The 27,800-nt window shown below is 40.4% G+C and overlaps 1 protein-coding gene across 1 annotated transcript in view; it reads left to right on the top strand.

Moving 5' to 3' along the window:
• LOC126457511 (DNA-directed RNA polymerase, mitochondrial) overlaps positions 1–27,800 on the top strand; it is a 293,196-nt gene that overhangs the window by 30,957 nt on the left and 234,439 nt on the right. Inside the window, exons 3-6 of the mRNA XM_050093848.1 lie at positions 5,569–6,103; positions 6,183–6,330; positions 8,257–8,391; positions 18,674–18,838. Coding sequence (XP_049949805.1) covers positions 5,569–6,103; positions 6,183–6,330; positions 8,257–8,391; positions 18,674–18,838 — 983 coding nt within the window. The remainder of the gene's footprint in view (positions 1–5,568; positions 6,104–6,182; positions 6,331–8,256; positions 8,392–18,673; positions 18,839–27,800) is intronic.

The raw sequence follows: 27,800 nt of genomic DNA, 5'->3' as shown, positions 1-27,800 counted from the left end.
ACCTTATTCTTGGCTCTGCTGCTGATAATTTGCTTTTGTCAGTCAGGGAGGTACCACCTGTGAGCTGATTTACCGATAGTGGACTTAAAAAACTGAGAGTGGTCTAACTCATCATTGCCTTTATTAAATCTTCCCGAGTACCGAAGGTGGTACAGGCACTATGTAGTTCCACTGTAACCCATTTGTCCAACACTGAATACAGTACATGTGTACATTTTTCCTTGTTTCATGCTTCCTTTTGAGTTCAAAATGAACATCTCTCTGTTCACCCCTTATAGGCATACAAGGTAGTGCAGTGGCAAGACACAGAATTAACACTGAGAAGGATAATAGTTCAAATCCCCTCACAGCCATCTAGATTTTTTTCTGTGGTTTTTTAGAAATGCTGAAAGCAGATGCCAATATGGTTCATTTGGAAATAAGGGGGCCAATTTCTTCATCTGTCCTTCCCCAATCTGAGTTTTTACTTTGTCTTCAACTTGTTGTTATACCCTTAGACCCTAATCTTCCTCCCTCGTTGTTTGTATTCCATTTTCATTGTGACTGTCAGTCATTCAGTGCCTCCTCTATGTGGTGATAACAATCTATTCTGTTCATATTCTTTTTATTCCGTCCTGGATTTCCCCTTGTTCAATGAAAACAGTGTGTGCGATAGGGCATGTTTGTCCACATAAGGCACGTGTGTCTATGAACAATCTGCATTATGTTGAGGTGCTTCTGCATGCAGCAAGATCTCCAGATCTGTCCCCAGTTGAACATGTGGGAGCAGTTTGGAAGTCCACTCTGTAAGTACCAGTATCAAGAATCTTTTATGACCGGTGTGAACCAGCTGGCCTCAGGAGAGGATACTTCAGCTTTATGACATTCTTCCCTGCTGATTTGGTGCATGCTTTCAGAGAATTGCAATGTCATACTGAAAGTGGGCCTGTACTACCAAGTTCTTTATAAATTTGACTGTGTTTTGTAACCTGTGAAATAACATTGCTTATCCTCTCAACCCATGAAGTTGCCTCTTCCCTTTCTGAATACTTCACTTGTTTTGTCTGGCAGTGTACTTGAGGAACCCATAGAGGGCAAAAATTTTAGTGAAAGTTAGAGATTAGAATAGAAAACCACTGACTGAAAATGTTGGGGGTATGTGTTGCTCTAAAATGGAGAGATTGACGCGAATAAGGATAGCTGATGACAAAAGTAAAGTAATATGAGATGTCTGTAGGGTGCAGTACGTGGTCAGATAAATAATAAAATCGAGTCATAGTAGAAGCACAGATTGAACACTCCAATTTGGAATGATGGGCTGCTAGATGCATTGTAATCAATGAGTGATAGTATAGTGTTCATGGCCAAGGAGAATAACACACTGTGATTGACAGGAAGCCAATAACAGTGGAAGTTTATTTAGGCTAATAAACAAAATACAATAATAGTTTCTTGGAATGTGAGTCGGAACTATTCTGTTCAGCCCTACAGGCAATTGTTGAAGCACTGAAATGTCCTAGAAGGGTGATTACTGGCTTTGAACTGGAATGCCCTAACAAGTAATGACTGACATTGCACTGGAATGTTAGTTTGTGGACAAAGTCAATGCTGATGGTGACCCATTAGGCAGTAAGCTCAGAAATGAGTTGAATATGAAGTCTACATCTACATATATACTCTGCAAACCACTGTGAGATGCTTGGCAGAGAGTACGTCCAATTGTACCAGTTATTAGTGTCTCTTTGTGTTCCATTCACATATGAAGAATGGGAAGAATGACTGTTTGAATGCCTCTGTGCATTCAGTAATTATTCTAATCTTATTCTCATGATACTTATGCAAGTGATATGTAGGTGACTGTAGTATATGCCTAGGGTCCTCATTTAAAGCCAGTTCTTGAAACTTTGTTAATAAACTTTCTTGGGATACCTTATGTCTATCTTCAAGGATCTTCCAGTTGAGTTCCTTCAGTATCTCTGTGACACTCACCCGTGGATTAAACAAACCTGTGACCATTTGTGCTGCCCTTCTCTGTATATATTCAGTATCCCTTGTTAGTCCTATTTGGTATGGGTCCCACATACCTGAGCAATATTCTTGTTATGGATAGCATGCGTGACTTGTAAGCAATCTCTTTTGTAGACTGATTGCACTTCCCTAGTATTCCACCAATAAACTGAAGCCTACCACATACTTTACCCACAACTGTGCCTATGTGATCATTCCATTTCATATCCAGAGTGTTACACCCAGGTATTTGTATGAGTTGGCTGATTCCAACTGTGACTCATTGATATTATAGCCTAAGGATAATATGTTTTTTTCATTTTGTGAAGTGTATGATTTTACATTCCTGAACATTTAAAGCAAGTTGCCTATCCTTGCACTACTTTGAACTGTTATCAAGATTTGACTGCATATTTTTTGCAGCTTTCTCATGTGGAATTTCATTATAGATAACTGCATCATCTGCAAAAAGCTTGATGTTTCTATCAATATTGTCTGCAAGGTCATTAATATGCAAAATAACAGCAAGGTTCTGAACACACTTCCCTGGGGGCAACATCAAAGTTTCTTCTACATCTGACGATGACATTCTATCCATGTGCTGCATCCTCCCTACCAAGAAGTCATCAATTCAGTCACAAATTTCACTTGATACCCCATATGATCATACTTTTGACAATAAGTGTAGGTGTGGTACAGAGTCAAATGCTTTTTGGAAATCGAAATACAACATCTACCTGATTGCCCTGACTCAAAGCTTTCAGTATGTCATGTGTGAAAAGTGCAAGTTGGGATTCACATGATCAAAGTGGTGAGCCAAGAGTGCATTCCGCAGTGGTCTGGTATTTGGAAGTGGCAGTGATGTGTTTTTCAGTAGACACTAATTGATGGACCGTTAGGTGTGGCTGGCATAGAGCATGGAGTGTAGTGTGCATGGCAAAGAAACTCCAATTGATGGACCACTATGTTTAGCTAGCGTAGAGCATACTCTGTTGCATGGTCAGCGTAAAGCCTGGAATGTGAAGTGGCTGTGGAGAAACCTAATTAGTCACCCGATGGAGACACGTGACCCGCAGAAGTGAGGTAGTGCCTCAGTGGCAGCACTGTTTGTGGCATTGCTTATGTCTGTGGCTGGTGCCACATGGTACCATTGTGGCTGCTAGAGGTTTGGTCGTAAACAACCTGGTGAGTGTCTGTTGCTGTGGATTGTTTTCATTTGAGCACCAGAGGAAGTATCTTAAGCTTGCCAGAGCTTCAGCAACACACAGTACATGAATGAATAATTGGTGACCTGTCACCAGGGGATACAGCACATAGTGGCACATAAGCGTTGCTCTAGAAAATTGTCTACCTCCAGGCACTGTCTTTCCATGCTAGTTTATCTGGATTTCTCATGTCATGTGGGCCATGTGTTTCATAACCACTTTTTATGAAGGATTCAGCACACACCAACCACGGATTTATTGTTGTATTGCATTTGCTGTATTCACCATTCTTGATAGCTGAAATTGTGTACAGCAGACTTAACTGTTCACAGACCATATATAGACACACACTTTGGGATAGGGCTTGACTTGTCATAGGTGTGATTATGTGATCCATCTAGATTGGTTTCTGGAAAAGCTCCACCTAGTGACCATGTTGTTGTGCCATCACTGTTGTACGTCAGCCACCCCAAATTAATTTCTTGTGCCCTGCACTGTAAGTGTCAAATGAGGTCACACAATTGTTGAAGCACTAAATTTGCTTGTGGTGTGACTGGCGTTCAGATCACTATCTAACCATCGATATTTAGGCTTTTCGTTGTTTACATAAGTCACTCAGAGTGGTCACCATATCGATTCCTCATACCAATCTCCTTCTCCATCTGTTTCAAAAAATTAGTGTATGCTCCATTTCTAATTACCTCTTGTTGATGAGATGTTAAACCTTCCGTAACTATCTGCATCAAATAAATGTGCTTATGAATAATTAAAACAAAGCAAAGTGACAGTAGTCACCATTTGTTGAAATACTCATTCTGTTTGCTTACACCCTTCATTAGTTCACTTTCAAACTTCTTGATCTTTCTATTCTGGGATGAAATTTGTAAGATTGTTTGCATTCTGAAACTTGCAACATAGCAACTTGGAAATGCTTATCTTATAAAGATTGAATAAAATAGTGTGATTGCAGATCCTTGTGGAAGCCGTCGTTGAGAAAGTTGGTCTGTTTATTTTTTCCATAGTATACTTCAAACAAGCAGTTGGTAATCATAATGTTGAGAAAGCTATGTGGTTTGCTGTAAGGGACTACATTACAAGATATGAGACCTAGTGCTGCAAATGTGTGGAATACTCAGTTAGAATGTATGTTTTTCATTGGAGTCCAGTCAATAAAAATACACCATTGTTTACAGTACTCAAGGAAGATAGCTAAATGAGTCTTCAGAATGGAAAATCAACCCAACTGAACACCTGAACCACTGTCATCTATCAGAATGATTGCATTTGTGTGAGAAGCACGTAAAATCAACTGCAGGAAAAGACTAAAAATACTGCCTTTATGTTTTTGTACTTGTGTGCATCATGTATTCAATTTGTCTGTTGTATATTCTGTTCACAAGGAGTTACATTACTTTGTGTATTTGCCGTACGTAAGCAGTTAATTCTTGTCACCTATGTTCATTTTTTCAGTGTTTACACATATTTAGTTTGCCCATTAGTATGATGTATTAGCTTTTGATTATGGTGTTGAGTATGGTTCTCATACTTGAACTCAGCAGTTGCTGGTTTATTCTTTGATATATGTAACTATGATTGTCTGTAATTGACTTTCCCATTCAACTTTTCTGTCCTTTGTCTCCACTCTTTTCTCATTCATTAATTTGGTTGTCCGCAATCTGTGTTACATACAAAACAAAATATGAAACTTCCTGGCAGATTAAAACTGTGTGCCCGACCGAGACTCGAACTCGGGACCTTTGCCTTTCGCGGGCAAGTGCTCTACCATCTGAGCTACTGAAGCACGACTCGCGTCCGGTACTCACAGCTTTACTTCTGCCAGTATCTCGTCTCCTACCTTCCAAACTTTACAGGAGCTCTCCTGCGAACCTTGCAGAACTAGCACTCCTGAAAGAAAGCATACTGCGGAGACATGACTTAGCCATGGCTTCTGGAAACATCCCCCAGGCTGTGGCTAAGCCATGTCTCCGCAGTATGCTTTCTTTCAGGGCTGCTAGTTCTGCAAGGTTCGCAGGAGAGCTTCTGTAAAGTTTGGAAGGTAGGAGACAAGATACTGGCAGAAGTAAAGCTGTGAGTACTGGGCGTGAGTCGTGCTTCGGTAGCTCAGATGGTAGAGCACTTGCCCGCGAAAGGCAAAGGTCCCGAGTTTGAGTCTCGGTCAGGCACACAGTTTTAATCTGTCAGGAAGTTTCATATCAGCGCACACTCTGCTGCAGAGTGAAAATCTCATTCTGAAAACAAAATATGTTAAATAATGGACAACACTGCATTTTGGATCCTTATATAAACACATCTTGTGTTGTTCAGCTTATTTGGTGTAACTGGTTTGCATTTATGTTTGTCTTTCTGTGTTTTTCAGTTACCGAGAATTCTTCTACTCAGCGGAAAGCATCAATAAGTAAACTGAAGGCTAAGGACTTGTCTCTCTTAGTTGAAAATCCTAACATTGATTTATCACAATTGCACAGTTTGAGAAAGCAAAATACACAGTTTTCACAAGGCAGGACTGCAAAGAATCTGCTGGTTACTACAGAGGTGTCCTATTCTACTGTGGATCCAATAACTGACAAAGAAAGTGGTGCCAACATATACTCACTCTCTGAATTAGACCCACTGTGCGGTATAGATGTAGAACCTAGTGCAGGAGCATGCCACTCACAAGTATTAGATGACTTAAATGTTTTAGTTAATAAAGAAAACACATTACTTGATGAAAATGAGTTGTTTCAAAGGTTAGAAGCAGCATCTGATGTGCAACTTCATGATAAATACAGTGAAGATGGTGGTTCTGAATTTCATGATCTCAGTTTAAGCTCAAATAATGTGCTGGAGGAGGAAAGTCCTGTTATTGGAAATGAAAACTTAAGTATACCATTCACTTTGCCAGACCAAAGGTATTGAGTTCAAATTTGTGATGAAATATTTTTCATTACTCTCATGTTCATATTCTAATTTTGTGCAAATTATTTTTAGGGAGAAATACAGTGATAGACGATTTCTTAAGTCAAATCTTAAACATTCTATGAAAGAAAAATTGGCCAAGGTGAAACTGTCTGAACTGGAAATAGCAGGAAGAGAGGAAAGCTTCTTTCAAAACATGCATTGTTACCTTGAGACTTGTGTAAGTATATTTAATTTACGAGACATACATATTTATATAATTTTTTAATTTCAGATGTCCCTTCAACACTTATGCCCTTCCTATGTTCCCTTAGCAGGTTGTTTCCATGTTAATTAATTTGAGTTAAATTCTTTTTTTTTTTAACTCCATTAGAAGAACAAAGAAGGGAAATCCAGGTATGTCATAATTTTACAAATTGTGTGACTGTGATTGTAAACTGTGAGATGCAGAAATGCAGTTCTTCAAGTCATTTGGCAGTATAAGTGTCAGAAATATACCACTAAATGGATCTGTGGGTTGGCAATGCTATCCTCTAAGCGGAAATTTAATTGTTTGCTGCTGCCTTTTTGTATTGTTAGATGGAACACTGAGTTATGAAATAGCTGAAATTATTGGTTTCAGATCAGACAGCTGTGTGAATAAAATTGACTGATGATATAAACTTGAAAAGTCATTGCCAGTGTTTATGTTATTTAGCTTATCCACTAGCAACAAGTGTTGAGAAGACTTCTTTATTCAATTCCTATCTACACACCATTATTACCAATGATTATTTTGATTTGCTGATTCCTGTTGATAGAACAACAACAAAATCTTAATCCTCTCTAGGCATGTTTAGACCTCATGTGAAGAGTGTTCCCTGTTATAGACTGACAAGGTTATGCTTGAAATTTGAGGAAATGAACTAAAAACATGGGTGGCTTTATTTCTCTTGAAAATGATTTACTTGACAAATGTCCTAATACTCTGATAGATACATCAAGAGTACACAGTATGATGACCAACTGCCGGTTAAAGGTGTAGAAAAGAACTGATGACTTAGACACATCAAAGAAAGAGTACAGTGATTTTGACACGAGGAGTTAACTATGAGTGAGGTTTGTGCAACATGAGTGCCTTAGATTTAGAAGGCTGGCCAAAGGCAAATGTGGAAATGATTTCCTGAGCAATGTTTGGACTGTTTTTAAAAGAATGCAACAGGTTACATTCAGTTATGTTCCTTGATTGATACGTTAAGTCCAACATACATGCAAGAATTGAAGCAGCAACCAAAACAGCTAGTGGACGGCAGTGGTCTTGCACCAAAAAAGTTGCAGTTTGTTTCATCTGCAAAAAGGATGGTTACAGTTGAGGAGATCCCTGACAGCTTGGAGTACTGTTGCCAGATTTCAACTGCAAAGCACTAAGAGCTGCATGTGAAAACAATAGCCATTTACAGAGCTGTAACAACACTATGGTATTGCAATACATGCGTTTACAAAATCATGTTATGTTACTGGTTGAAGCAGGCTTGCGAAGCTGCAGCACCTGGGCTACTGTAACTGTCAGCTATCAACTTATGCCAACTCAACTATAGTGTGTTTCCTGGGTTTCAAAAATTATTTGTATTATTGTCTTTCTAAAGGTAAGATAATAACTGAAGAATACTAGGCTAGCCCGCATTGAAATATATGAGAAAAGGCAAGAACTGCAAACTTAAAAGAAGTCATCTTTTATCAGGACACTGTAGCTGCACACAAAAGTGATTGTATTTTTTGCTAGGCTGATAATTTTCCATTAATTATTCTGATATTTATTAAAAAAAAAAAAAACCTTGATGGAAGACAAGCTGTCGCAATTGGAAATACACCACATGGCATGAAAGGTAGTGTCGTTATTTTGGTAGTTCTGTCTGTTGCTCATGTTTCAGAATGTATGTTGAACCTTCAGCTGAAAGGCTGCCTATGCAAATTTTCTGAGGGCTGTTGTTTTACCCCTTCCCCTCCTGCACAAAACAGGTCACTCAGCACCTAACAGTGCACACTATTCTATTGGTTGTAAGTGCAACAATTTAAATCAATACAAACTATACTGGGAATTAATAGTATGAAGTATGCTTATTTTTGTCATATACTTGTACTCCTTGTTTTCTTTTCCCTGTAACAGATACGATGCAATATGTTGAACAGAGGAATGGCAGCATTATCGTCCTACAGATTAAGAAACAAGCAAAATAAAAGACCGACACATCCCAATGTTGTTGCCTTGTACAATATAATACTGCAAGGATTTTCAAAGAAGGTATATATTCATTCTCCATCATTTATTTTGTAATCTTTGTAAATTCTTTAGAGTATGCCGTGACACTAAAAATAGTATTAATTCAGATAGAAATAACAATGACCTGTAATTTTTGAAGTTTTTTATTTGTGTATTTCTGTATGTGCAAAGTATACAGTTCTGAGGCACTGTTATATGTAGTAAAATGTCTAAACTAAGTTGTTATGGTCTTTGTGGTGTTCCTTCCAAAGAGTGGTTTAAATGCAACTCTCCTTGCTAATCTATCCTGTACAGCTCTTTTCATGTCTGCATAACTACTGTGCCCTACATCCATATGCATTTGCATGCTGTATTCAAGGCAGAATATCCCTTCACAGTTTCACCCCTCTCACTCTCCCCCATTGCCAAATTAACTATTCCTTGACACGTATACTTTCTGTTGTTCAAGCTGTGTCATAAATTTTTGTCCCCCAATTCAATTAATTATCCCACCATTACTTATTCAGTCCAGTAATTAGCAGTCTTCTGAATCTGTATCTACTTCCAGCATTATTTCACAGTTTATCTAATCTTTCTGAAACCATCCAGAATCTCCAGGTCTCTTCCATGTATTCAACCTTATTTCATGAATTTTATTCCATGTGTTAGTGATGATTAAATTATGCTTTGTGCAAAATACTTCAAGTTGGTTCCCCTTCCATTTCTTTCCCTCAGCCGGTGTTCTCCAGTTGTTATTTCCTTCTCTTTATTTTCTTTCCACTTAACATTCCATACTCCGACCCACAAAACACCAGATTTGTTTCTCCTGATGAAATCTTCCCACAGGGAGAACCAACCAGATGTCTATTTTGTCTCTGGAACATTTTATTCAGAACTATATCATCATTAAACAATACAACAGAGTTCCATGTTCTCGGGAAATAAGAGGGATGTAAAATCTGAGCTGCTCCTAGTGTATCAAATGTTCAAATAACTTATGGGAATGAATATGGGTCAAGCTGTTGGCAGCCATTAATATTATGACTGGTAAAGCCTCTTCATTGTCAAGGCTCAAATGAAATGGTAGGTTGCTATGCATGGCAGCTTCAACTCTTGGTATATGGCACAGAAAGAAAGAAAAACCATAAACAACTAGTACCACCACACAATTAAAGGTAACCAACACCGGTCTTTATCAATAGTGATATATTAATTAACATTAGGTGTGCAAGTAGTGCTAAGTATTTCCCTCTGTTGTTTGACTAGGACTAGGCAGAATTTAAGCAGAAACCTCAGTTTTTATTTACAAGGTGATTTGCTAGTTTACTGTCACTAGCTTCCATAACAGCTCTATCCCAGCAACTGCAAGCTCATGCCAGTATATTGTTGCTATATTCCATTGGATAAATGCTATCGAAACAGTGTTCTGCAATCACAGATTTGCTCAGCTCTTGTAAGTGTGTGTGACACTTGTGCTCTTTACATCCATCCTCTGTGATCCTGATGGTCAGATTGATGCATGCCATGTCACAACTGCATGGGATACATTAGAAACCTGCTGTACGCAAATCAAGATCCTTGAAAGAGTCTCAATCTCAGATTGTGATTGAAAAATACATTCAAAGTCATATTTCCTTAGAATATGACCTATCCTATTACATAGCTGTATTAGTACTCTCTATCTACTGACTTGAGTTACTTTGTGTGCTTTGGTATTCGCGAATTTACTTTCCTAATGTTTTCATTCTTATCTATCAAGTTTGTTTAGTGTATTCCTTACTATCAGATGTTCCTTCACAGGAGACCATAGTTGGTGATGTGTGCAGTGGACTTAGTGTTGTCCGTTTCTTCGCTCCATATGTCGTATGACTGAGTGATGTGGCACAGTGATAAGACACTGGACTCATATTCCATAGGATGGTGGCTGAAATCCATGTCTGACCATCTTGATGTAGGTTTTCCTTGATTGCCCTGAATCACCTGATGTGAATGTTGGACAAGGTCCTTTGAACAGAGGAGTCCAGTATCCTTCCCCTAGTCAAAATTGTGCTCTACCTCAGTGATGTCATCAGCAATGGGGCATTAAATCCTAATTTTCTTTCTTGCTTTTGTATGTTATAGTTTTTTCTTATTGTAGTGCTTTTATGTTGTCATTAGAAATATAAGGTCTTTGTGTGTCAATTTTGCTTCTCTCAGTTGTTAATTGGCTCAAGTTCTAATATTGTACCATTCTGGTTCTGTCTCCCCCCCCCCCCCCCCCTTAAACTACAGTGTAAAAGATATTACAGTTCGTCTCTTTGCTAAACATTGTTAATTATGTAAAGACTGTAAGCCCTCACAGAATATTTATATTTTAGAAAAACATTCCTGTGAGTACATCTCTATTGTTCACTACGATTCCAAATTTCATTGTGCTCCAGGTTGTATGATAAACTGGAAGTCTCTTGGTAATGTATTGTAAGAAGATAGAGGCTTGCTCCCTTAACAGGATCTCGCTTGTTAAAGCACGTTGCAATTTAAACTCTACTTCCAATTGAAGACCGCTATACTCTTAATCTTTAGTAATTTTTTTTAGTTTTTTGTGTATCCATAGAAATGGTAGGAGAACAGTGGTATCACAGACATATTTTGAGAACAGAGAAATAATATCGCTTTCTTGTCATGGGAGCCAAGGCAGACTTGAAAAAGAAAGGCTGTCCTTGACTCTAAAGTTGGCTTGAACACTGCTGTCGTCATATTGCAAACAGTATGCCCTTAGATTCTGACAGTGTTTCTGCTGATTACCCAACCACTTACAGATAGGACATGCAGTTGAACCTGTATTCTGAACTGTAGTACAGCTTGCATTCTTTTCTTTAACAGATTATTACCAGAAATTAAAGAAGTGGTAAGTAACTTGGCACTTACTCACAAACACACATTAACATAAGCTTATAAATGATATAGTGCAGCAATTAGTTGTCCTTTTTAGGTTTTATTATGCGAATCCAGATTTCAGCTAGTAGCTACACATTCTCAATGCACTATTTTCTATTCTGGATGCATGTAAGTCCCTGTTGTTCAGGCATCAGTCACAGTTCTTTGAATACTCACCAGATAGTGGCTAACTAGCCGAAATCTGGATTTGCATAATAAAATCTAAAAAAGGGCGACTGATTGCTGCACTCTATAATTTATAAGTCACATAACAGCCGCTGAGTGCACCCACTTTCTGAATGGTAGGTAATCTGATTAACATAAGCTCTAATTATTCAGTATCAGTAGACAAAAATATTAATATAGTATGTAGATAATTAACATTTCATTATTTTATTGACAGGTAATTACTAATAAAAACCTGAGATATGACTGAGAATATCATTGATAGGTGTGCCACAGTACTGATGTGTGTGAATTGGTGTTGATTGTTTGACTTTGATAATGTGACAGTTTGTAATTTACAAATACATGTTTATTGACGCTTAAAACAGAAACAAAGTGCTTAGGTACCAATCATTGAGGCAGGATAAATGTGCCAATAGAGAAAGTAGACACTGACTGCCAATCTTTTAGGACTTACTTGTATTTTATTGGAGGACAGAAGAAAATGTAATGGATAAAATTATAGATAAAGTGGGGGAGGAAAAATCATACATACATCATTCCAAAAAATAATTTTGTAAGGAGATGGAGGTAATAATGGGTGCAATCAGCATTCAAATTCCAGAGTATTGACAGGGTACTGGAAACAAATACATGAACTAAACTCAGGAAAGAAATTGCACGAGGCATGCGAGCATCAAAAGAACTGGAGAAAAAATAAGAAAAAGAAAGTTACGTGGAAGCTGTGGTGGGCAGCATAATTCATGAAAGGGTTGACAAAAATGACAAAACAGTGAAAGCTGATAAAGATGTGAGAAGACTGCAGAGAAGATAACAGACATTCAGAACGTGTGTATCTTTCATAACAGTCCTTCTGTTTACCAGAGAGGTCCCCACTCGGATGCTAGGAATACTTAATGAGTTATGTTTATGTGCTGAAAGGCACAAGAGAACTACTCATATGTTTATCTGAGTTGTGTGCATTTTTTTACTCAAGCCAGTTGTCCAAGAGAAATATAACAAGTGTACAGTATTTTTTTTAATTTGATGTGGGGATTTATGACTGTTGCTGTAGTAACCTAATATAGATGGATCCTGAACATCATGATATTTGTAGATATATACATATACATATAATTGTTGTAACGTCAAGTTGAACACATATATTTCAAAACGACACAACACATATAAGTCACTGAGCAAGTTGACAAAGCAAGACATGTGAACACGGTAACATTCGAATGAGCACTGAGTCCAAGTCTAGCGGCCGCTGGCTGGCTGGCCGCTTAGGTGGCGTGGCTGCTGCATGGCTGGCAGACAGCGCCGCATGTAGAGGACACACGTAATTGCGTGGCGGCACTTTGAATGATCGGCGAGCCACAACACTTTTCCCCCCTTTGAAATTTTTGCACTGGTCTTGATGGAGGTGGCCTGTAGATTGCTAACGTCCATAGGCGTTGTTTGACTGGCCGTTAAGTCTCGAGGAGGAGGCTTCCCGTATGGATGGAAGTGTCCCCGATGATAACGGGTCGAGATGACAGGAGACGTAGGGGTCGAATCTGCTGGGGCCCCATGCACCAATCTTCCTGTTGCGGCAAGTCCAGTTGATACAACAGGAGACATGGGCGATGTGTCGGCGTCCGTAGGAGGAGGAGGCGAGTAGATTGGCTCCGACAGGTGATGGTCATCCAGTTCCTGCATGGGCACATCTCCTGGTGGTGTCTGTTCTTGTACTGGCACCGAGATGACGGTGAGAGGGCTGCGTTGTGAGTAATGAGAGATGCCAATATCCCGAGCATCAGGTAGAGCCGAAGGTGGTGTAGCAGCATTCGGAACAGGCGTTGCCGGCACACGAGGCTGAAGCTGGTCCGAATAATGCACTGCAACACCAGTGTCCGTCTGGATTTCATACAGGCGTCGACTACGGTGTCGTAAGATGTGGCCAGGACTCCATTTTGGCCGCCTGCCATATCCCCGTACCCATACAAGGTCGTCGGTGGTGAACCGGCCAAGCGAAGGCACCCGTGGCTGTGAGGTGGAAGGCCGCAGAAGATGAAGTAGCGTGCGGGGCTGTCGGCCATGGAAGAGCTCAGCTGGGCTGTGGTCACCCATGGGGGTGAAACGGTAAGAAGCCAGAAACTGGAGAGGAGCATCATCAGCAGCAGAAGTCATGAGTTTCCGCATCTGAGCCTTAAATGTGCGGACCAGCCGTTCAGCCTCACCGTTTGATTGTGGATGGAACGGAGGGGCTGTGACATGCGTAACGCCGTGATGAGCACAAAAATTCGCAAATTCGGAAGAGGCAAATTGCGGACAATTATCAATAACAAGAGTAGGGGGAAGGCCTTCCAAAGAAAAAATGCGGGCGAGAGCACTTGTGGTTGCCGCGGTGGTAGGTGACGTGCAACGGACAATGAAAGGAAAGTTAGAGTAGGCGTCAATGTCGCCAATAAGTAGGAGCCAATAAGTACCTAAGAAAGGTCCTGCGAAGTCAGCATTAATGCGCTCCCAGGGCGTCTCAGGCGAAGGCCACGGTGACAATGATGACTTCAGGGCAGCGGCCTGTGATGCACAAGGGCCGCAGGCAGCGACCATGTGTGCTATTTCAGAGTCGATGCCAGGCCAGTACACATGATGGCGCGCCAGAGATTTTGTGCGAGAGACACCCCAGTGCCCTTGGTGAAGGAGGCGCAAGACCGAAGCACGCAAAGATGCAGGTACCACAACACGCGGCGAAGCATTGTCAGTGGAAAGGAGGATAACACCATCCCTAGCTGTGAGGCGGTAGCGCAAAGCGTAGTAGTTCCGCAGCGGGTCAGAAGTCTTAGGGGACGGATGATCTGGCCAACCCTTCTGAATACAGCGTAAAACCCGAGAGAGGGTAGGATCAGAACCCGTAGCAGATGCCAGCCGGTCCCCGGTGATGGGGAATCTGTCCACAACACGCTGCTCGGCAACATGCAGGTGGAAACACAAAAGTTCATCCCTATCGAATGCCAGATCAGGACCCATGGGAAGGCGGGACAGGGCATCAGCATTCGCATGTTAAGCTGTCGGCCAAAAATGAATCTCATAATTGAAACGAGACAAGTAAAGTGCCCAACACTGGAGGCGGTGTGCTGCCTTGTCGGGAAGTGACGATGATGGAGGAAGTGACGATGATGGATTAAACAAGGAAACAAGTGGTTTGTGATCCGTAACAAGATGAAATTTGGATCCATAGAGAAAAACACTAAACTTATGAAGAGCATAAATAATGGCCAAAGCTTCTTTTTCAATTTGAGAATACTTTTGTTGGGCATCCGTGAGCGTTTTGGAGGCATAAGCAATGGGTTGTTCAGAGCCATCAGAAAAATGGTGCGCAAGGACTGCACCGACCCCATATTGAGAGGCGTCCATGGCAAGAACAAGATGTTGGCCAGGTCGATAAGTAGCCAGGCACGGGGCCTGTTTCAGAATAGTCTTCAATGTCTGGAAAGCCGCGTTGCATGACGTGGACCAGTGAAAAGACACGTTTTTATGCAACAGGTGATGCAACAGCTGAGCCACCGACGCAGCAGACAGTAAAAACTTGTGATAGTATGCTATTTTCCCCAAGAAGGCCTGCAGTTCTTTAACAGATGTAGGGCGAGGAAGGACATCGATCGCGGCAACAGTTTGCTGAAGTGGTCGAATATCATGGCGAGAGAGTTGAAACCCCAAGTATGTGATAGATGCCTGAAAAAATTGTGATTTCTGAAGATTACTCTTAAGACTGGCAGTCTGTAAGACATGAAAAAGTGTGTGGAGGTTCTGAAGATGTTCTTTAGTGGTGGAGCCAGTGACAACAATGTCGTCCATTTAATTTATACACCCAGGGACAGGGAGCAATAATTGTTCCAAGAATCGCTGAAAGAGAGCAGGGGTGCTGGCAACCCTGAACGGCAATCTTTGGTATTAATAGAGGCCGAAAGGCATGTTAAGGACCAGAAACTGCCGGGAAGCAGCGTCAAGAGGAAGTTGATGATAAGCTTCCGACAGGTCAATTTTAGAAAAATACTGGCCTCCAGCAAGTTTAGTGAACATTTCTTCAGGTCGGAGCATAGAGTAAGTGTCGATGAGGCATTGAGCATTTACAGTGGCTTTGAAATCGCCACAGAGACGAATATCACCATTTGGCTTAGCAACGACAACGACAGGAGAGGAACACTCACTTAAAGTGACAGGAAGCAAGACCCTGGAAGCAGTGAGGTGATCCAGCTCCCGTTTTACCCGATCACGAAGGGCCACAGGAATGGGCCGAGCCCGAAAAAACTTAGGCCGAGTAGTGGGTTTGAGCGTGATATGAGCTTCAAAGTCGTTTGCTTGGCCTAACCCAGGAGAAAAAAGGGACGAAAATGTCATCGACAAGGAATCCAATTGAGCATAAGGAATAGCATCAAAGACGATTTTGACAGAGTCATCTATGGAGAACCCAAAAACACGAAAGGCATCGAAACCAAAAAGATTCTCTGCATTACTCTGGTCGACCACAAATATGGGAACAGTGCGAACGACGGATTTGTAAGATACCTCAGCATTAAATTGTCCCAAGAGAGAAATCTTCTGTTTATTGTACGTCCATAATTGCCGAGTGACAGGTGATAGGAGTGGAGAACCCAACTGAAGATACGTCTGAGAATTAATCATAGTGGCAGCAAAACCGGTATCCACCTGCATGCGAACATCCCGACCAAGGATTTGGACAATGAGGAATAACTTCCCTGAAAGGGAAGAAGTGCAATTTACAGACAACACGGAAGCAGAATCAGCATCACAGTCATGAACATCATGTATGCGGTCGGATTTGCAAACGGCAGACACATGACCCTTCTTTTTGCAATTGTGACACACGGCCCAACGTTGGGGACAACCCTCCTGTGAATGTTTCGTAAAACACCGTTGACATCGAGGAAGTTGCTGGGGGTTTTGCTGCAGTTTCTTAGAGGGTTGTTTACAGTTAAGCCGAGGCTGCGCATGGGAGCGTACTGCGGCCACGTCGGCTGGCGGGGACACACCGCACGCGTCGTCAACAGCGCACAGAGGTTGTATTTCCCCGACGTCACCCCATGCCTCTATCTGCGCCCCAGCGGCGCGAGAATTTTCAAAAGACTGCACGATGGATAGGACTTCATCTAGAGTCGGATTAGCCAACTGAAGGGCACGTTGCCGAAATTCTTTGTCGGGCGCCGACCGGATAATAGCATCCCGTACCATGGAATCGGCATAGGATTCTTTGTGAACGTCAGTAACAAATTGACACTTTTGACTGATTCCGTGAATTTCAGCAGCCCAAGCGCGATAGGATTGATGCGGTTGTTTTTGACAGTGATAAAAGGTAACACGAGAGGCTACCACATGCGTTTGCTTTTGAAAATAGACAGACAGAAGTGAGCACATTTCAGCAAAGGACAAAAGCGCAGGATCTTTCAAAGGAGCCAATTGCGACAACAACTGATACCTTTGAGGTGAAATCCATGAGAGGAACAGAGACTTACATGTTTGTTCATCCGTGACATGAAATACCAAGAAGTGCTGTCGAAGACGTTTTTCGTAATCAGACCAGTCTTCCACCATCTCGTCGTAAGGAGGAAAAGGAGGTATAGACAACGATGACAAACGCCCCGCATTTGATGCTGCAACGAAATCACGAATCGCATTTGTGAGAAGTGTTTGCTGTTCAATGAGACCGTGCAATAGTTGCTCGACAGTAGCCATGGAAACCTGTGGGTCAACGATGAAAAGGAAAAATCCACTACCTCATCACCAATTGTTGTAACGTCAAGTTGAACACATGTATTTCAAAACGACACAACACATATAAGTCACTGAGCAAGTTGACAAAGCAAGACATGTGAACACGGTAACATTCGAATGAGCACTGAGTCCAAGTCTAGTGGCCACTGGCTAGCTGGCCGCTTAGGTGGCGCGGCTGCTGCATGGCTGGCAGACAGCGCCGCATGTAGAGGACGCGCGTAATTGCACGGCGGCACTTTGAATGATTGGCGCGTCACAACAATAATGTACATCATATATTAAAGAATTGGTAACTAAAAACATGCCCATATTAGAATTCAACCTTGTGTCAAAATTTCAAAGCAGTCCGTGAAGAAATGAACATCTGCATTTGTACTTATATAGAAACTGTGAATGTTCCTAATCACAAATCTCTGAAAGTTATTGAATGAATACTTCGAAATTTTTGCAGGATGTTGCATTGGAATACACATCTTTTTTTATATGTGTATTTTTTAAATATATGTAATATATATTTTTTATAAATTTAATAACAGGGAAATGTTCTTACAAAAAAAATCTCAAAACGTCTCAGGTATTTAATAAATATAAGAAACAGGCATCTACAAATGTGCCTGAAATGCTGCATCAGAATTTCGAAGCAGTTGCTCAAGAAGTTTCAAAGATACACGATTTTGAACAAATGAAGATTTACATTTTTATTTGTATTGATTAAGTCATGACTACAACATTTCATATCTCTGAAGTTGCTTGTTTTGTTCATCAATTCTACTCAATTTCTTGCCAGTGAAACGGTTTTATCAAATATAAAACTACTGTCTGCCACTATGTAAGTGTCCTCAGAATAATAATGATGTGAGAAAATCGCAATGCGCTATAAAGATCACTTGCCAATTTTATTATCCTGAAACACTGATGTTGGGAGAGAGGATCCCATTAGCTGAAATAGTGAAGCAGTTACCATGGTGCAGTGTTGCATATCACATTAAGCAGATGACAATTCATTCTTACAGGAAATGTGGTGATGCTCATGTCGGAATAAAAACCTGTCAGAATTTTCAAACGCAATGAAAAGTGTTGTTAATCATCCTTTGGTTATGTATGGTCTGTCATTGGTTGGTACATTGGGATAATTTTGGGCAATATTGGATTTATTTAAGATACCACATAAAATGAACCACAAATTTAGGAAACTAGCAAGAAGCGAATTATTAAAGTTTATAACAGTAGTCTAGGTAAGCAATTTGAGAAAGAGTGTGTGTGTGTGTGTGTGTGTGTGTGTGTGTGTGTGTGTGTGCGCGCGCACATGTATGGGTAATTGCTCAAACTGTTTCTGTTTCAGCATATTGTAAGTAGACACTCCTAAGAAACAAAAACAAAATGTGTGTACACTCTTATACTTAATGAGATATGGTTTACTATCATTTATGTACTCAAGAAATTAAAAATTATGCATTTTTCCTAACAGGGCAATCTAAAAAAAGTGAAGGAAATCATGCACATTTTGCAAGAAGATCAGGTGGCGCCAAATGTTCACTCATTTGCTGCTTGTCTTGAGTGTGCTGGTCGCTTGCCTGAGAATGACGGAACAAAAATTCAACTAGTACATTTCCTGGATGAAATGAAGGAAGCTGTAAGAGAAAAATTTTCCTAACTATAATCTTTGCGACTACTTTTTACATCCACTAATCAAAAAATACAGTGGCTTAGAAGTGATAGCAGCAAATTACCTTAATTAGTCTGAATAAGCTTTTGGTGTATAAATAATTTATGGAGTAAAGATACCAACTCAATGGAGGCACTGAGTTGTTGAGAGGCATATCAACAAGACTGATAATGTTATTAGGTTCTAGACAAATCCTGCTTCAAAGTTCTCAACAGCTTCAGAGCAGGTGATTCAGTACCTTAGCTGTTTGCTGAGTTATTTTTACTGCTTGAATTATTTGTATTTTACCAAGTACATCCAATACAGTATTTAATCTTTTAATCTGTATCTCTGTTGTTTAAGTTGAAGACATTTTTTTCAATTTTAGTGGTGTAGTTTAATGAAACTGATATTAAATAAGTCTGGTGAAAGTGGGAACTGGAATAGCAAACTGCTGCTGTTAATTTTGACCCCATTCTACTTTTACATAACCAAGGTGCTTTGAAAATAAAAGAGTACATTGAAATTAAATGTTGCGGCATTCCTTGAGCCTTTTTCAGAAACAATAAGGTTTGAGAAATTGAATGTGATCAGTTATGGTAATTTGCTTTGCATCATAAAAATAAGGAAGGAAAAAACAGGGAAAAGCTTCTATTGTGGTGACATACACAGTTACACTGTGTACCTGAATTTTTTTCTCTGCTAAAGAACAGAATTTGTGTTGAGCATACACATTGGTAGATTCTGACAGTTTTGTGTTTCTGGATAAATCTGTAACAAAATTTGTAACTGAATATATTGTAATAACTCGTATAGTCAGACTGTATCTTATTTAAACAAACAAACATAGATAGTTTACTGATGATAAAAACCTTAAACAAATGACAATAATCATATTTACAAAAGCTTGACATGGTGTCAAATGGAGATATATCCACAACCAGTTATTATTCTTTTTTATTTTTTATTGTTATATTTTTATTTACGTCAGTGACTTATGGAGGCCATGTGCAGCACTTCAAATTGTCAGACTGCTAAGCAACTATCTCTCTGAAACTTCCTGGCAGATTAAAACTGTGTGCCCGACCGAGACTCGAACTCGGGACCTTTGCCTTTCGCGGGCAAGTGCTCTACCAATTGAGCTACCGAAGCACGACTCACGCCCGGTACTCACAGCTTTACTTCTGCCAGTACCTCGTCTCCTACCTTCCAAACTTTACAGAAGCTCTCCTGCGAACCTTGCAGAACTAGCACTCCTGAAAGAAAGGATACTGCGGAGACATGGCTTAGCCACAGCCTGGGGGATGTTTCCAGAATGAGATTTTCACTCTGCAGCGGAGTGTGCGCTGATATGAAACTTCCTGGCAGATTAAAACTGTGTGCCCGACCGAGACTCGAACTCGGGACCTTTGCCTTTCGCGGGCAAGTGCTCTACCAACTGAGCTACCGAAGCACGACTCACGCCCGGTACTCACAGCTTTACTTCTGCCAGTACCTCGTCTCCTACCTTCCAAACTTTACAGAAGCTCTCCTGCGAACCTTGCAGAACTAGCACTCCTGAAAGAAAGGATACTGCGGAGACATGGCTTAGCCACAGCCTGGGGGATGTTTCCAGAATGAGATTTTCACTCTGCAGCGGAGTGTGCGCTGATATGAAACTTCCTGGCAGACTAAAACTGTGTGCCCGACCGAGACTCGAACTCGGGACCTTTGCCTTTCGCGGGCAAGTGCTCTACCAACTGAGCTACCGAAGCACGACTCACGCCCGGTACTCACAGCTTTACTTCTGCCAGTACCTCGTCTCCTACCTTCCAAACTTTACAGAAGCTCTCCTGCGAACCTTGCAGAACTAGCACTCCTGAAAGAAAGGATACTGCGGAGACATGGCTTAGCCACAGCCTGGGGGATGTTTCCAGAATGAGATTTTCACTCTGCAGCGGAGTGTGCGCTGATATGAAACTTCCTGGCAGATTAAAACTGTGTGCCCGACCGAGACTCGAACTCGGGACCTTTGCCTTTCGCGAGCAAGTGCTCTACCAACTGAGCTACCGAAGCACGACTCACGCCCGGTACTCACTGCTTTACTTCTGCCAGTACCTCGTCTCCTACCTTCCAAACTTTACAGAAGCTCTCCTGCGAACCTTGCAGAACTAGCACTCCTGAAAGAAAGGATACTGCGGATACATGGCTTAGCCACAGCCTGGGGGATGTTTCCAGAATGAGATTTTCACTCTGCAGCGGAGTGTGCGCTGATATGAAACTTCCTGGCAGATTAAAACTGTGTGCCCGACCGAGACTCGAACTCGGGACCTTTGCCTTTCGCGAGCAAGTGCTCTACCAACTGAGCTACCGAAGCACGACTCACGCCCGGTACTCAAAGCTTTACTTCTGCCAGTACCTCGTCTCCTACCTTCCAAACTTTACAGAAGCTCTCCTGCGAACCTTGCAGAACTAGCACTCCTGAAAGAAAGGATACTGCGGAGACATGGCTTAGCCACAGCCTGGGGGATGTTTCCAGAATGAGAAGAGTGAAAATCTCATTCTGGAAACATCCCCCAGGCTGTGGCTAAGCCATGTCTCCGCAGTATCCTTTCTTTCAGGAGTGCTAGTTCTGCAAGGTTCGCAGGAGAGCTTCTGTAAAGTTTGGAAGGTAGGAGACGAGGTACTGGCAGAAGTAAAGCTGTGAGTACCGGGTGTGAGCCGTGCTTCGGTAGCTCAGTTGGTAGAGCACTTGCCCGCGAAAGGCAAAGGTCCCGAGTTCGAGTCTCGGTCGGGCACACAGTTTTAATCTGCCAGGAAGTTTCATATCAGCGCACACTCCGCTGCAGAGTGAAAATCTCATTCTGGGAACTATCTCTCTCTCTCTCTCTCTCTCTCTCTCTCTATCGTGTTTCTGTGTATACTAAATTTAGATGTTGTACATTTAGTTTTCACTTTCCCCTCTCTCTTTTCTAAAAGAAATACTGACAATAATCCATAAACAGCTAAGTATTACTACATAGTAGTAAAAGATTGAAAACAATCACTACTCTCTTGTTCTATGTTTATACTCTTCTGAAATGTTTTACAGTGTAATATTATACTTGTACACATTTACCATTCATTGCACTTTTTAGAGCAGTGTATAATGCTGTCTGATGTTACTTAAGATTAATTTTTCTGTCTGATGTTACTTTTCATGGACCTTTTACATTAATTTAATAAAGTGTAAAATAAGAAAATATATCTTCTTGATCCATCATGGAACTGGGCCTTATGGGTGTGACCAAATAGTTTATGAGGTTGTTCATCCTGTATGTACCTCTACAACCAAATATTTCAAATGCTGTGTGGTAGGGGCGAGTACCTCTCAAGAGTTCTCATATCAGATAAGGAGAAAGCCCCATGCATGCATGGGTGGATTGAGAAATGCCTGTCAGGTGTTTCCACAGCCTCCACCTAAAGAGAAGGCCATGGCACACTCATTGTGTCATCACCCAAAGCGGGCCAGGCTTTGCAAATTGCTGCACTGGCAAAATCGAGGCAGTCTTTCTCAAATGATTTTACAGAATCTATTTGGTAAAAAAACTTGATTTATGTGTTATTTGTAGCTTTGTATATCAGCTTCTTGGTGAAATGCCCATTATTTGGTTAATGCTCATAGTTATTGTGATATTTCCTATATATGTAACAAATTCAGAAACATTGCGATGAAAAATGGGGGTCACTATGATTTTGTTCTTGCATATCATACCATATGTTGCTGTGAATGAAATACCTAATTTTGCTTTAGACTTTGGAGGTCTCTATCTGTCTCCAATGTCGAGAAAATAGATTTTAAGTAGTATATTCTTCTCTGATCACACAAGCGCGGGAATGAAGTATTCATAACATCCGTCATATATCGCTAACTGTTTGAGGTATGGGAACAAGATTTTGACCAATGATGGCACCCAAAGAGAAGAATGTTTTGCCATATGGTTAACATACGGAACTACATCTGTGCCAATATAGCAGAAGCTACAGTTTTTGTTTTATTTTTCTAACCAGTACTATAATTTTTGAAAAGTTATAGACAACTTGTGAAAAGAGAATTTGCTAGTATGAAAAACATGAAATTTCTTCTCTTATGTTAATGTAAACTGACACAGTGAAACTTGCCAAAGTATTTTCTTTCCACGCTTCATTTGTCTTTGACATATGAAAAATTATGGCAAATAGTGTATCATTTTTCCATTCCTATCCCTATACAGAGTGAGGGAGTGAATCTTCTTACTACAAACATCTCTTAATTCATCAGTCAGAATTGCTAAATAGTTTACTGGATCAGTTCTAGTCTACACCAAAAATGCATAGTTGTGTTCTATTAGTAATCTACATCTACATCTACATCCATACTCCGCAAGCCACCTGACGGTGTGTGGCGGAGGGTACTTTGAGTACCTCCATCAGCTTTATCTTCTGTTCCAGTCTCGTATTGTTCGTGGAAAGAAAGATTGTTGGTATACCTCTGTGTGGGCTCTAATGCCTCTGATTTTATCCTCATGGTCTCTTCGTGAGATATACGTAGGAGGGAGCAATATACTGCTTGAGCCCTCGGTGAAGGTATGTTCTCAAAACTTCAACAAAAGCCCGTACCGAGCTACTGAGCATCTCTCCTGCAGAGTCTTCCACTGGAGTTTATCTATCATCTCCGTGACACTTTCGCAATTACTAAATGATCCTGTAATGAAGCGCGCTGCTCTCCGTTGGATCTTCTCTATCTCTTCTATCAACCTTATCTGGTATGGATCCCACACTGGTGAGCAGTATTCAAGCAGTGGGATTGCATTTCCTTAGGATTCTTCCAATGAATCTCAGTCTGGCATCTGCTTTACCAACGATCAACTTTACATTATCATTCCATTTTAAATCACTCCTAATGCCTACTCCCAGATAATTTATGGACTTAACTGCTTCCAGTTGCTGACCTGCTATATTGCAGCCAAATGATAAAGGATCTTTCTTTCTTTGTATTCGCAGCACATCACACTTGTCTACTATGAGATTCAGTTGCCATTCCCTGCACCATGCGTCAATTTGTTGCAGATCCTCCTGCATTTCAGAACAATTTTCCATTGTTACAACCTCTCGATATACCACAGCATCATCCGCAAAAAGCCTCAGTGAACTTCCGATGTTATCCACAAGGTCATTTATGTATATTGTGAATATGTATATTGTGAATAGCAATGATCCTACGACACTCCCCTGTGGCACACCTGAAATCACTCTTACTTTGGAAGACTTCTCTCCATTGAGAATGACATGCTGTATTCTGTTATCTAGGAACTCTTCAGTCCAATCAGACAATTGGTCTGATATTCCTTATGCTCTTACTTTGTTCTAAACGACTGTGGAGATCTGTATCGAACGCCTTGCGGAAGTCAAGAAACACGGCATCTACCTGGGAACCCGTGTCTATGGCCCTCTGAGTCTCGTGGACGAATAGCGCGAGCTGAGTTTCACCCGATCGTCTTTTTCGAAACCCATGCTGATTCCTACAGAGTAGATTTCTAGTCTCCAGTAAAGTACTTTTACTCGAACATAATACGTGGTCCAAAATTCTACAACTGATCAATGTTAGAGATATAGGTGTATAGTTCTGCACATCTGTTCGACATCCCTTCTTGAAAATGGGGGTGACCTGTGCCCTTTTCCAATCCTTTGGAACGCTACGCTCTTCTAGGAGACCTGCATTACGCCGCCGCAAGAATGGGGGCAGTTCCTTCGTGTACTCTGTGTAAAATCAAATTGGTATCCCATCAGGTCCAGCGGCCTTTCCTGTTTTGAGCTTTAATTGTTTTTTTACCCCTCTGTCATCTATTTCTATATCTACCATTCTGTCATCTGTGCGACAATCTAGGGAAGGAACTACAGTGCAGTCTTCCTCTGTGAAGCAGCTTTGGAAAAAGACATTTAGTATTTCGGCCTTTAGTCTGTCATCCTCTGTTTCAGTACCATTTTGGTCACAGAGTGTGGGGACATTTTGTTCGATGTATTTGATGCCTGTTTATCTGTGGTTAATAAGGTTACAAAAAACAAGATCATCAGTATGAAACTTCCTGGCAGATTAGAACTGTGTGCCCGACCGAGACTCGAACTCAGGACCTTTGCCTTTCGCAGGCAAGTGCTCTCATTCTGGAAAGATAGTCGGTACTTTATGAACCTTTTGATACAATTCATTAAGGTTAAAACAGCTTATAAGTATAGATAATTTATGTTTAACACTTGAAAAGATATAAGGTGAAGATGTTCACCACTTCACTCTGAATGAGTGTAGGAAAGAAAAGATGGTACACTTTTTTCTCAGATAAAGAAAGGAAAAATATCCTTTGGTAAATTTCAGTTGCAGCTTTTTCACTGTTAAAAATATGATGTGTTACACGATTTCACTGAAACTGCAACAGAATTGGTGTTCTAGTTTTGTCTGAAATGTTAACCCTTTCTTATTTGAAGAATCATCATCAGTTATGAGCAACAGCTACATTTTTCTGGTTGACAGGTTTAAGTTTGATTCTTTTGCCAAAACACGGTATAATTTGAATCACTTTGCAGTAGCTTTTGAGACAGAATTCTGAAATAGAATGTCTTGTTAAACAAACAGTTGGTGACCAGAGAGAGAGCAGTAGCTTACAGAAAATCTCACTGTGTCAGTTTACAATAACATAAAAGAAGAAATTTCATATTTTTCGTATTCACTAGCTATTGACGACTTTCAAAAATTACAGTACGGGTTTGAAAAAATAAAATAAAAACTTCAGTTTCTGGTAAATCACCATAGATAAAGTTCTGAATGTTAACCATGTGGCAAAACACACTCCTATTTGGTGCTATCTCTGGCCAAAATCTCATTTAGACATCTCAAACAGTGTATGAGATATGAAGAATGTTCTGAAAATTTCATTCTCGCACTTGTTCGACGAGGAGTGAATTTGCTACATAAAATCAATTTTCTCAAGATCAGAGACAGATAATGTCCTCCTCCCAAGTCTAAAGAAAAATTCGATATCTTACCCAAGTTTCATTTGCAGCAACATATGGTTTAGTATGCACCAAACACTAAATTATAGCCTCCCCTATTTTCCATTCCAAAGTTTTCAAAATATCACGATAACAATGACCATCAATTAAGTGATGCAAATGATGGGCATTTCACCTTGAAGTTGATGTACAAAAGTAACATAGAAATCAAGCTTTTTTACCAAATAGATTTTGTAAAATCGTCTGAGAAAGATCAGAGAGCAGGTGCCTTTGATTCTTTCATTGCAACCGCTCACTGAGCCTGGCCCAGTGGGGTTGTGTCATACTGAGCTCACTGTGGCCTTACCTTTATGTGGTGGTGATGGTGGTGATTCTCCATTACAGCCTATATTCTGGAACTTTGGAGGCTTTTGAGCTGCAGCTTGACAAGTAATTGGAGGGAGAAAACGGTATAATTACAAAATTTGCTTTTCACTATAAGCAGAAATTTATAGTAAAAAGGCATGATCATTAATGCCAGCTGTATACTGAAAAAATATGACACAATGTGTGATACTTTTTTTATGATCTTCAATCCTTAGACTGATTTGATGGAGCTCTCCATGTTAGTCTATCCTGTAAAAGGCTGTTTGTCTCTGCATAACTACTCCATTGTACATCCACTTGAATGTGCTTACTGTAATCAAGCATTGGTGTACTGCTACAATTTTTATTCCCACTGCTCCCCTTCTTTCCCAACTTGACCAGTCCTTTATGCCTCAGGATGCATTCTGCCAACCAATCCCTTCTTCTCTTCGGCATCTTTTAAAAAGTTCCATTTTATTCTTGTTTGTAATGTTTGTCATCTACATTTCAGTTCTGTACAAGACTACACTCCAGACAAAACACTTTTCATGAAATAATTTTTTACACCTAAATTTAATTTAGATGTTATAATATTCCTCTTTTTCAGAAACATATTTCTTGGTATTGCCAATGTGCATTTTGTATCCTCTTTACTTCTGCCATTACCAGTTATTGTACTTCCGTAATAGCAAAACTATCTACTACTTTTAGTGTCTTTCTTAAAATAATTCTCTCACCATTTTGTGATATAGTTTGACTACTCTGTTTTATGTTTGTTTTACCTTGAAATTCATCTTGTAATTTCTTTTCATGACATTATACCATTCAACTGATATCTCAAGTCTTTTGCCCTCTCTGGCAGAATTATAATGTTGTTGGTAATACTTTTCAGTTTTATTTGTGCTCCCTGAACCTTATCAACTTCAATATTTTGCTTTGGTTTCTTGTACACATGAAATAATATGGGCAGTAGGCTACAAACCTGCATCACTCCTTTATCATCTACTGCCTCTTTTTCATGTCCATCGATTATTATAACTGCAATGTGATTTTAACTGATGATTCAGTAAATACTCCAACATAACAGTACCTGCTTCTTTGTTTCTGGCATTATTACATTTTTTGTTGAGGTCTGGGGATTTTTGCTTGTCTCATATATCCTTCAACCAGGTGGAACCGTTTTGTCATAGTTAGTTTTTCTAGGGATTGTAATAATTCTCAGGAAATGTTGTCTACCTCAGACCCCTCTTTGAACTCTCAGAACTCTTATCAGATTCTTTTTGCAGCTTCAGATTCCCATCTCATCTTCATTGATTTCATCTTCCCTTTTCATAATATTATCTTCAAGTTTTTGCCCTTTATATAGTCCATCAGTTTATTCCTTTCATCTTTCATCCTTTCCTTCTTTGTTTAGTATTGGCTTGCCAGCTGAGCTCTTGATATTTATACAGCTCCATCCACATGTTTCTTTAATTCTGCTGTAGGTGACATCTATCTTTTTTATAGTCATGCTTGCTTCTACAGTTTTGCATTTCACATATAGCCCTACCTGCTTTGCCATTTTGCACTTTTACTGTCTTGTGTGGCTTTCATCACATTTGAC

Source organism: Schistocerca serialis, chromosome 2 (assembly GCF_023864345.2).
Source record: "Schistocerca serialis cubense isolate TAMUIC-IGC-003099 chromosome 2, iqSchSeri2.2, whole genome shotgun sequence".
In the NCBI taxonomy this organism is placed as follows: domain Eukaryota; kingdom Metazoa; phylum Arthropoda; class Insecta; order Orthoptera; family Acrididae; genus Schistocerca; species Schistocerca serialis.
This window is presented reverse-complemented; position numbering and strand designations above follow the sequence as displayed.